Source organism: Homarus americanus, unplaced genomic scaffold, assembly GCF_018991925.1.
Source record: "Homarus americanus isolate GMGI-L3 unplaced genomic scaffold, GMGI_Hamer_2.0 scaffold16712, whole genome shotgun sequence".
Lineage (NCBI taxonomy): Eukaryota > Metazoa > Arthropoda > Malacostraca > Decapoda > Nephropidae > Homarus > Homarus americanus.
In genome coordinates this window covers 5758594-5770787 of record NW_024757794.1, presented here as the reverse complement: position 1 = coordinate 5770787, position 12194 = coordinate 5758594, and the positions used below count along the sequence as shown (strand labels likewise).

The 12194-nt window shown below is 46.7% G+C and overlaps 1 protein-coding gene across 1 annotated transcript in view; it reads left to right on the top strand.

Moving 5' to 3' along the window:
- Positions 1 to 2980, top strand: part of LOC121857706 (polyadenylate-binding protein 4-like) — a 26419-nt gene extending 23439 nt beyond the window's left edge. The window contains 1 exon segment of the mRNA XM_042353793.1: positions 783 to 2980. Coding sequence (XP_042209727.1) covers positions 783 to 2339 — 1557 coding nt within the window. The 3' untranslated portion in view covers positions 2340 to 2980.
- Positions 2981 to 12194: the final 9214 nt, after the last annotated feature.

The following is a 12194-nucleotide window of genomic DNA, read 5'->3' as shown; positions in this document are numbered from 1 at the left end:
AATATTCCATGAATCTGAAATGTGGCACAGCCATTTTGGAGGCATAATATACTGTATATGTCTGAAATGTGGCACAGCCATTTTGGAGGCATAATATACTGTATATGTGATAAGGGTCACGCTTGACTAAAAAGTTTTTCATTCTTTTGAAAATATAAGTTGTAAAAGTTTAATTTTATAGTACCTATTGTGTAAAGCAAGCTCATATATTCATTGAAACCAGGCACTCAAATTGTAATATCTTCCCCCATTTACTCATTCAAGTGGATTTATCTATTATTGTAATTTTAATTTCTAATGCTAGGGCATCTTTTTTGCACTGGTTAACATTAATTTTATCTCACTATTATCCTCTGCTCATGTGTACAGTCTCGTTCAAGATTCTTCAAACACTGCTGGAGACAGCTGGCAACTCGAGGCCTTTTGTTTACTATTTTACGTAATACAATATGATTCAAAATGACAAAGCCCAACTACTGAATTAAGCAACAGGGAATTAAGTAACCAATCGCTGATCACTTTTACATCTGTGCATAATTTTTACTACGTACTAGAGTTAACAAACGGCATTGAGTTGCCAGCTGTCTCCAGCAGTGTTTGAAGAATCTTGAGCGAGACTGTACAACGCAGGACATCAGTCCTATGGACAGTCCCCGAGTAGTACAATAGTATTGTCTTAAAAACAATTTGGATACAAAGCATATACTGTGCACAATTTCTTTCTTTACTCTTGGTAATATATTAACAATACCTTCATTAAGAAGTGAACTCTTCTCTTCCAGGTTGCCACTGATGAAGCTGGGAACTCAAAGGGATATGGTTTTGTGCATTTTGAGACAGAAGAAGCAGCTAGAAATGCCATCCATAAAGTGAACGGTATGTTGTTAAATGGCAAGAAGGTCTATGTAGGGAAGTTCATCCCTAGGGCAGAGCGTGAGAAGGAGTTAGGAGAGAAAGCTAAGCGTTTCACTAATGTGTACGTGAAAAACTTTGGCGATGACTTAGATGATGAAAAGCTCTATGAAGTCTTCTCGGCATTTGGCAAGATTACCAGTCACCGTGTGATGTGCAATGAGGATGGGAAGTCAAAGGGATTTGGCTTTGTTGCTTTTGAGGAACCTGAAGCTGCTGAAAAAGCCTGTGATGAATATAATGGTAAAGAGATGAATGGCAAACAAATATATGTAGGTAGGGCTCAGAAGAGAGGTGAACGACAGGCTGAATTGAAAAAGAAGTTCGAGATGATGAAAATCGAGCGCATGAACAGATACCAGGGAGTCAACTTATACATCAAGAACCTTGACGACACCATAGATGATGAAAGGCTGCGTAAGGAATTCTCCAACTATGGTACCATCACTAGTGCCAAGGTAATGACAGAAGATGGACGTTCTAAGGGCTTTGGATTCGTTTGCTTCTCAACACCAGAGGAAGCTACACGTGCTGTCACAGAGATGAATGGTCGAATCCTAGTTAGCAAGCCGCTATATGTTGCTCTAGCCCAACGTCGTGAAGATCGCAAAGCACACCTTGCTTCCCAGTACATGCAGCGTGTTGCTGGTATGCGCATGCAACAGATGGGGCAAATGTTCCAGCCAGGTGGCACCAGTTATTTCATGCCAACCATGCCTCAGGCTCAGAGGTTTTACACACCACAAATGGCCCAGATCAGGGCCACTCCACGTTGGCCTGCACAACCAGCTGCACAGGTACGGGCAGGTGCTCAGGCAACTACTGCTTTCCCCATGCAAGCAGCACCTTTCAGATCTGCTCCTCGTCAAGCGCAGCCAGGTCCCCGCAGTGTCCGTCCCATGGCTGCTGCTGCTGCAGCTGCACAGCAACAACAAATTCCAAACTTGTTGCAGGCAGCTAGACCTGTTGCACCAAGTGCTGGTGGTGTACCACCGCCTGCTGCTCTCTCTAATGCGGCTAGAGCATCCAACTACAAATACACAAACAACATGCGCAATCCACCTGCTGTTTCAGGTGGTGGCCCAGCTGCTGCTGCTGCTGTGGCTCCTGTTGCTCAACCAGCAGTGCACATCCAAGGTCAAGAGCCACTTACACCATCAATGTTGGCTTCTGCTATGCCTCAAGAACAAAAGCAGATGTTGGGAGAACGCTTGTTCCCACTTATTCGTGAAATTTACCCAGAACTTGCAGGGAAAATCACTGGAATGTTACTGGAGATTGACAACTCAGACCTTCTTCACATGCTGGAGGATCGTAATTCTTTGAAGGCAAAGGTGGAAGAAGCTGTGGCTGTGTTGCAGGCTCACCAAGCCAAACAGCAAGTTGTAGCTGTGGCTGTAGCAGCACAGAAGAAAGAGGACATGTAAACTGTAAACTTAGCATGCAGTCCGTCATCCCAAACATTTTCACTGCACCACTTTGCTTGATTTAGTTTTTGACTTGTGCCCAGTCATTGGAGTATACATTTTATATTTAATTCTTGATTTTTATTTTAAAGGTCTATTGGTTTATTATGAAAGGCCATCAGTTAATATTGTTTGCACGCTGTTTTGACTCCAATAGATAAGGCATAATTGTTTAGGTTCGACCACAACCACGTGAACAGTCTGTCAAGTAGGTGTTAATATAAACAAAAAAACTAAAAAAAATCGTAAAATAATAAAAAATCCTTAAGACAAGTAACCTACTGAAGCTGCTTATAATGTAACCTTTATGTTCATTATAAAGCAACACTTCGACATGGCAGGTCAGAACAATGTCAACCAAGAGTGATTGAATAGTAAGGAAACCGGTTTTAGTTGATCAGTTCCGACATGCCAGTTTTTTAGTCAAACAAAATAAATGGTAAAATGTAAAACTTTATATAAAAAACTGAAAATGCCCTAACAACGGGCAAAAAATCCCATAACAGTTCCATCTATAAAATACTAAAAAAACTTTGTAACAGTGTGCTACGAACTTTTAAAAGGAAATTGGCAACAAATAAACTTCTGTTTCTATAACCTTACTTTGATTATTTATTTTCCTTCAAAGGGTGGAATTATTTGCAGTTATGATTAGAGCTGCTACCACTACTGTTTTTTCCGTATCTTGTCTTGACATCGGAGAGTTCAAATATATGCTTGAGGGTCGAAAGTGGTACTCTTCCCAGCTTTAATCAAATGCTGGATAATGGCTCCTGGTTACTGTATATTGTACAGTACTGTATAAACATTTAATGCTTTATTTTAACTTGGCTGTAAGTAGGGAGTGGTAACAATGTTCAGGGAGTGGAGCTAAATTGCATGGGAACTATCAACAGGTTTTGTTGGGATTTTAAAAGTCATATGTTAGAGGGAAAAGTTTATAATGAAATGCTAAATTGTGGACAAAATAACTTGCACTGCTGAGTGTAACTAGGGAGATGTCTATTGTATTTGGACCCACCACACACACACCCCACCCCAAGATTTCAGGTGGGTGTAAACAAGCAGACCATTAAAAGTTTTGGAGTAGGAGTCAACTATAATATTTGTAAAATACAGCAAGATTACATAATTGTTAAATAAGCAAATTTACAACTGGGTAAGCATTATAGACTTGATATACAGTTAAGCCTGTGAATAGACAAACCCTGGTATACAGTACAGATGGTGACTGGCAACCGGGCGCTGCCACAGACAAGCTCCCACCTCAACACATGGGAAAACATGAAATACTATGGCACTCCATTGCACAATCTCACATCCCCTGTTAAAAGGAAATGACAATGCACATTTGAACTAACAAAAGGAAAACAAAGCATTTATAAAAAACAATAATGCAAGAAAGTCACAGGAGAAAAAAACTAAACGAATTTTACACCACGTAGTCAGCCAGCCAACCCAGGGGCTTGGCCACGCCTGACTGGGGAGGGGCTGGGTGGTGTGGGTATGGAGGGCACCGCAGGAGGCATAGCTTGATGCACCACCAGAGTGGTAAGCACAGGCGTGGCGCTGCTTAGCAGGTGGCGTCTGTTGCAGATGGGGACACTGCCAATAAACCTGCTGGCATACTGCCTGTGAGGGTGGGCTTCTGCCACTATGCCTGTCCTGTCCCAGAGCTTGGTAGCTGCGTCCTGCACACGCAGGCCCACGGCTAGGGGAGCCAGCTAGCGGAACACCCCCTGCGATGGAAGGACCCTGTCCTGGGTTTCGGCCAAGCGCACCTCCCTCATACGAAGTGCCTGCTGCCAGTGCTGGTCCACCTTATAGTGCTGTCTGGCCACGGGAACTCCGTCACGGAGCTGGCGGGTGACTTGTTCGCACACACACACCCCCAGAGGCGTGTTCAGGTACTGGAGGAGGGCCTGGGATGTCTTATCGCAGTCCAGGCTACCCCTGGGCCCTGTGTTCTCCCTGATGAGCCTCTTGGCGGCCTTGACCCCAGCCTCTGCCCTGCCGTTGGACTGGGGGAAGTGGGCCGAGAGGCGCACCTCGACCCCCTATGACTTGACAAAATCTGTCATCTCAAGGTTGGTACCTCCATCCGTGGAGATCTGCTCAGGTGCCCCCCACTTCGTGAAGTAACCCCGCAGACAAGCAATGATTTTTCCAGAGGTGGCCTCGTTAGGGAAGTGGGCGATCTCCAGCCAACCGGTGAGTCGGTCAGCATATGCTAGGTACGTGTGGCCCTGCAGGTGGAACAAATCTGCCACCTCTTGTTGAAAGGGATAGTCTGGCGCTGGGGTCAAGACCAACGACTCCGGAGGCTGGGAAGGGGCGTGGGTCTCACAAGCATCACACCGGGACCGATGATACTGCAGGTCACCCTCCATGCCAGGCCAATAGACAGACTGCCGGGCCCGCCTGAGCATTGAGTCGAGGCCCTGGTGCCCCACGTGCAAGTTAACGGCGACACGGTGGCGGAGGGAGTCGGGGATGACAAAGCCCACTCAGCCCTGGTCATAGTTGTAGGTGACCAAACCCCTGACCACAGCCAACCTGTCCCTCACCGAGAAGTACGGGCGCAGACGGGCCACCTCCTGTGACTTGTGGGGGCGCCAACACCCTCGACACTAGAATCTGGTATACTGGGCAGTCCGCAGCCGCTTTGCACACTGTCTTCGTCCATAGTGATGCACCCATCCTGATCCAGTGCTGCAATTGTGACTGCACACACTGCAGTGCAGCTGCACAGTTGCGCTTCCCTGGCAAGTACTTGACCGTGAACCGGTGCTGCAGGGTCTTCTTGAGCCTGAACAGGCATGGATTTGCCACATCCGTGAGGGCTCTGTCCCCTAGCAAGCCAACTAAGGGGTGGTGGTCCCTCACCAGAATGAGGTTCGGGCAGCCAAGGAGGGGGCGGACCCCAGACACTTGAGCTGTTTGTTCGCCACGTCCCTCAGGCCATTACGGGCCCGAAGTTGCCCCGGACACAAACCGATGTCCCGGAGCAGAGATGGCCCTGCCCCACACACCAAAGCACCCGTGTCAGCCACAGCCAGCACAGGGGTGGCAGGGGAATTGGCCCCCAGCCTGGGTCATAAACACTTGTAACCTGGGGTGGCTGGATAGCTGGGCTGTTGTCACTGTGACAGCACCTGACACATCCGCAGAAGCACGTAGGACTGACTTACTCCTACAACACCTTTTGAAGTGACCAACCTTAGAGCAATTGCGACATGTGGCCCCACTTGCAGGGCAGTTACTTTTGCCGGAGGCATGTGTCATGCTGCAGTTCCCACAGTGCGCTCGACTGGGGTGTCCAGGTCTGGCGGCAGCTACCTCAGACTCGCCCGTGACGTCATCACCAACCGCCGCTGCCTCCGTGGTTGTTCCCACCACTGCCTGGCCAGACGTATGACACAATACACCAGCATCTCTCACTGCTGCCTCAAATAACACACACTTGTTTCTAAGTACTTCAACACTATTATAGCTCGAGTACCCCTGGAAAATTTCCCTTTTCAACACTGGGTTACTCAGGCCCACCATAACTTTACGTAATAGCATGTACTCGGGTCGTTATCACAGGTGGGACATTTAAATTCACACTCCACTGCGAAGCATCATTGAAAATACCTTTTCATGGGCTCCTCTTCACCTTGTTTGCTGTTGAAAAACTCATTCCATTTCACAGCTTGGTTTGACGATTGAAGAACCACTCCACTGATGGCGTCCAGGGCTTCCTTGGGTGAGAGCTGCTCCCACTGACCGTTGGGATATCTTGAGTCAATCACCCTTTGGAGTGCAGGGACGCAGTTCAGGCGAATGTGGAGTGTGGCCACCAGTTGTGGCCACCCTTTCAACAGCACCCATGACTCCATGGACCGCCTCCATGTCCTAAACGCAGCTGCTGGCATTTCTGCCTCACACTTCTCTGGAGCGACCTCTGCTAAGGGCTTCATGACCGGCATAGGAGCATGGCCGTGGCCGCCAGTAGCTAGAGACGCCATCTGAGCCATCAATGATCAATGCACTCATGGTCTGCTGCTGGGCGCGCCTGGCGTTCCCCACCAGTGTCGAGATGCCGTGGCGTCCCCTTGGCGTCGAGAATCGTGGACGTGTGGGGGCCATGTTGCCGTTCTTGTCGGGTGCTGTTATGGGGTGTTGGGCCCTGGCATCCTACTCACTGCCCCATGTAAGAGGTTTGAATAATAGACCGGGTTCCTTGCAGACTTTACTACTCCAGCATCAGATGGTGACTGGCAACTGGGCCCTGCCACAGACAAGCTCCCACCTCAACACATGGGAAAGCATATCGTACGATGGTACTCCATTTCACAATCTCATAAATACCATAATTGGTTTTGATGTGGTCTGGTTGTAAGGAGCGAACTTTTTCTTACTTAATATTTATTCTTCTTTTCTATACTTATATTCTTTCTTATATTTTCTAAGTCACCAATTTGTAAGAGTCCTGTTTTCCTCTTTATTCTATTTCTTATACTTGTTCTTTTTATTCTTCAATATATTTATATACTAATATTCTTCTATTCTCAGTCCTTTTTTCTCTCAATTACATCCTGGGTAGTTATATTCTAAACCATGGATTAGTCTGGGAAACCATGTCATTCTTATTATAACACTTGCTATACTTACAATGGTAGCTTGCCACCACCCAAACTTTAATTAGAATATAACATATCTTGGTGAACTGTTAGGTAGCGAGCTTTTAGGCACGTGAGTTACAAAATTATTTTCTGAGAACCAATGTGTAGGAGGAATAGAGCAGTGATACTCGTAGTTTACTAATTTAATATTTATTAACATATGGAGTGAACGAGATGTTAATTAATTACACTCGAACCAGACTGGACTACTTAGGTCTTACTTTACACATAGCAAAATAGATATTAATTTCTTGAAGACAACATTACACACTCATTATATTACTTCATTGTCAATTCAGATGATTACATAACACACTCGACAAGATCCGAAATTAAGATAGTATCAAACACACCCTGTTAGTTCGGAACGAAAAACATGGCACTTAACTAGTGTCATGGTCACGTTGACTGCTGATCTATTTAACTAATGATTCTTATTAAACTCCACGCCCGCAAAACATGAGTGAGTTAGCGACCCCTGAGAAGACGTGTTTTTTCCCCATACACGCTACACTTGTGTTCCCTCCCAGAGTCCCGCCTTTGTGAAGACAGTTATTAATGCGTTGTTATTCCACTTTCTCCTGGGAAGCTCAATCTTGAATTAGTCTGTGTAAATCAACTCGAGTAATTCGCCAGACCTTTGTCAACTGAGGGTCATCTTTGAATGAGTAACAGTTAGTTTGTTTGTAATTATTGTCCTTGCGTGAGTAGCGATCACTGGCAACTCGGGTATATATACCCCAAGATGAGCCAGGGAGAGTGCTCCTTGACGCTGCTCCAATGTTTCTCCAGGTATGTTTTGTGTAGCCATTCAGTTAATTCAGTCAATTGTTGTGAATATCAGTGTTCACGATTTAACAGTTGAATTGTCATTCACCCAGTGTAGAAGTAATATAACGTAAATACGTCTGTCGTCTAGACAAGAGAGTTTGTTTGTGTTGTCATGTTTCCCAGCTCCCTGACGCTGCTTCAATGTTTCTCCAGATCCCATTGTGATTCTTGCAACCATTCAACAACGGCCCCGGATGTAGTAAATAACCAGCAGGGATCATATATGAAAAGATGGCACGGATGCGGCCTGATTAATGCGCCCCACGGCTTCGTTGGGCCAGACCCCAGACTCGCCATGTGTCTGGCTACCCCCACAATAACAACGGTCGTGAGCCCTAGTGTTCTACCCTGGGTTGCTCCTTGGAAGTGTATGTCCACAGAGAGGGCTGTGACATGTATGTTAGGGATAATTAGATGGAAATAATTATCCCATGTTGGGGAGTGGACCCCTGTATATGCTAGTTTAATTATTTACGAGTATGTTGAGTAAGTACTGAGTCTGCAATAAGCCCAGGAAGTGAACCTGGTAGTTATATGATTAATACAATATCTTTCCCCATTGATTGCATATTAATAAACTTGTTTTTAGAGTACTTTAGGTGTATTCCTTTCTCCCACAGTATTTTACCTTTATTTCCATCCAAGTGACTTGATACCAGAATTACCATACCCATGTGCCTAGACCCTCGACCATGCTACCAAAAGAAGGACCATGCTACCAAAAGAATGTCCATGCTACCAAAAGAATAGGTGACGGAAGAGTAAGAGTAAGAACTAAGAGAAGTAAGTAAGATGAGGGTGGTGTAGATACACAGGGGGAGCCCGCGCCCTCACACAATGACACCCAACACATCAGACTGCTTCATCTGTTTGGAATATAGCACCCTAGGTAATTGTACATTATAGCACCATCTCACCACATTACAGCACCATCTCACCACCTTGTAGCACCATTTCACCACATTACAGCACCATCTCACCACATTACAGCACCATCTCACCACATTACAGCACCATCTCACCACCTTGTAGCACCATCTCACCACACCCCGGTTACACTCCACACAAGTATGGAACTCCTTGTTATTTCTAGGTACACATATCAGGCACCTCGTTCGCACACCGCCCTTGGTGGGTAGAGAGGAGTGCTCCACCAGTAAACATACCAGTACTGTTTCTACGCCTGGTATTCTAGGTCGCTCCAAGTGACGACCGAGGAGCTTAAGCATTCCATTATGTATTCCTACTCCTGGGTGGTGATATGCCGGGAATCCACAGGTTCAGAGTGGGGTAGCATAACGGCGTACAGTCACCTCACCTGGTGTGACGCTCACGGGAGTAATGGCCGCCGTTCTGGTGAGCTCAGAACGAGTAGGACCTGTGCTGGGAAAGGGGCAGGCGTTACTAAAAATAATGCCTGATGGGCCGTTATCACCCACCTATTACTACTTCACTTTATAACATCAGGCAAGGTGTTAAGATGTAAAAACTGCTAGATAAGTCTTTTTAGGGCTGAATAAAGCCCGATGTAGGACACTGACCTGCGTTGGGAGAGGGGCAGGCGTTACTAAGGCGATGTCATGAGCTCCTCCCTGTCTAGGCCTACAGTTTCCAATTCCTAAGTTTCACTTTGATTTCTTATGGTTCTCACCTGAACACTTTCCTATTTATTGTGACCTTATGCCTTATAAATACATATCTTAATCCTAAATTACACACTAAGGTAAGGTTCTGGTTTGCTAGTTCCTGGGTAAATTCATTGGGTTATAATATCAATGCGGTAGGCGTTCTAGCTTGGGCATATGTCACACGAGATAACAAGGTGTATTAAGTTCACACCGATGCATCCAAGATATTGTAGTGGATCCCTCCCCTACAAACGCTTTTGTCGCTGAGTAGCCGACCCCGCAAATTCCCCAGTGTATGCCTCGTGGTCTAGGTCAACCAGCGCCGCCTTACATGACGGAGGTCAACTATTAAGCCACGCCTACCTCCGCTATATAAGACCTGACCTCGTGGTGACCACTCTCTTCTAGCTACAGCCGTAGCAAGCAACACCACCTCCTCCGCCGCTGCCTGGCGGCCTTCGCTCCCTCCATCGAGCATGGCGACCCACAAGCTTGTCCTCCTCTGAGCACCCTCACCAACCAGCTCTTTCTACTTACCGCCACCAACAAGCAACATCCCTCAACAGCTCCATACACACGCTCCCTCAGAAAGCTCCTCGCCCTACAGGAACTCTGAGCAAGCTTCGCCCGACTTAGTATCTCTTTAACACTGTGCTGTGCAACAATATACATACGAGAAACACTGTGATTTTCTATTTCTACCTCAATCCTGAGTGTTGGATATATTTCATGTACGTACATTGTGAGGCCAAATAAGAGACTCTGACAACCTGCCACGACATACCCCACAAATGGTGACCCCCGGAGATTCGCACTCACACAGGAAGGAGGAGAAACCGATTACTCTCCCAGTCTTCAAGCAACATGGAAGACTGGCTTACCCACGCAGAGGCAGCTCTCATCGGCTCTACAGCTACTGTCTCTACACCGCAGGTTAGACACCCTAGAGCAGCTCTGCTTCTCTAAGCAGACAGCCGCTCCTCTTCCTGCCCCAAGCACCACGTCCTACCAACCACAACACACCCGTTCTGCCTCAGACGCCGCCCCCGGCCCAGCAGTACCCCCTGCCGCTCCTCCTGATGCAGCCCCTGCTCCCGACGCGGCCCATGCGCCTGAGTGTTGACCCACACATCCCTCTTTTCTCCCTCAGGTACTCCCTGCTACTGTCCTGCACCCTGCTGCTGTCGTGGACCCTGCTGCTGTCATGCACCCTGCTGCTGTCACGGACTCTCCTCCGCTCCTGCTGACGCAGCCCCTGCTCCTGACCCAGGCCCACACACCCCAGCAGGCTCATCTGACGACTCTGTACCTGCCGAGAGGGAAGCACAACATTCATCGCCTCCACACACCCTTTTTCTCCCTCTCTACTCCCACAGATATTGTGTATCTAGGCAGTTGTCTCCTCTAGCGGCCGGCTCATCCACGCCATCGCCGTTATGGCTAACATGTGGCATGCACCGCCCGTTCTGCCTCACATGTGCCATGCAACCCTGCAGACAACAAGTCTCCTACACCGCCTGGAGGGAAGGAGGGAGTATTGTAGTGGATCCCTCCCCTACAAACGCTTTTGTCCGCTGAGTAACCGACCCCGCAAATTCCCCAGTGTATGCCTCGTGGTCTAGGTCAACCAACGCCGCCTTACATGATGGAGGTCAACTATTAAGCCACGCCTACCTCCGCTATATAAGACCTGACCTCGTGGTGACCACTCTCTTCTTCTAGCTACAGCCGCAGCAAGCAACACCACCTCCTCCGCCGCTGCCTGTTCACTAATTGTTCACAGACGTCCATAGAATGACCTCCAAACACGATCTACATTCAGCCCTTATAGTACACTAATCCGTACTGGTTGGACTCTGCCAACCATCTTATAGATACCTTGAGTTCTCCTTAATGCTATGAGTACATACACTTAATATTATATACCTGTACCCGGGTACAATTCATCAAATAATTCAGTAGGTGAGTTATTCTTTATCAATGTTTCCCGTTTTCTGATATTCTACAAGCGCGGTGGATTTGAATGTTATGTAGCGTAATATGAATTAAAGAGTTTTGTAGGGATGACAATGATGTGCGCAGTACACAACACTGGAACAGGTTCAGGTACATTCAGGAGCATGTGCATGCTCAGTACTTGCTAACAGAGACGTGACCGATCGCCCAAGCGGCCAACGAGCCGAGCTTTAGGTGAAGAGGATAAAAACAAAAAACAATTAAGAGATGGAAGTAAGTCAGAAAAGAAACTGATGAATTAAATGAGTTTGAATTTAGATAGTATAGAAGTGTGGCATTGACAAATATAGGTCAGATCAGGCTATGCTGCTTGATTACAGAGTTTTATATAATATAATGTACTGTAAACCATTACGATCAGTAACATAAGAGGGGTTGTTGGGGGGGTCAGGTGAATACTATGATGTAAACTAAGGGCCGGATTGATAGTCATTACGAAGCACAATGCCAATTGATAGTGTTCGTGCTGGTCTATTAATAGTCATCCCGATAAACGAGGTATCGGAAGGGAACCATACGCATATCCCTGAAATGTTGGAAACAACATCGGGTGGCTACCCCCACACGATAGCTGCCTTACGACAAATAATAATCATCATTATATTTTATGAAAGTTCTTCCAGTACTTTATATTACAGATGTCTACGTCGAATTATATTATTTTTTTTGATAAG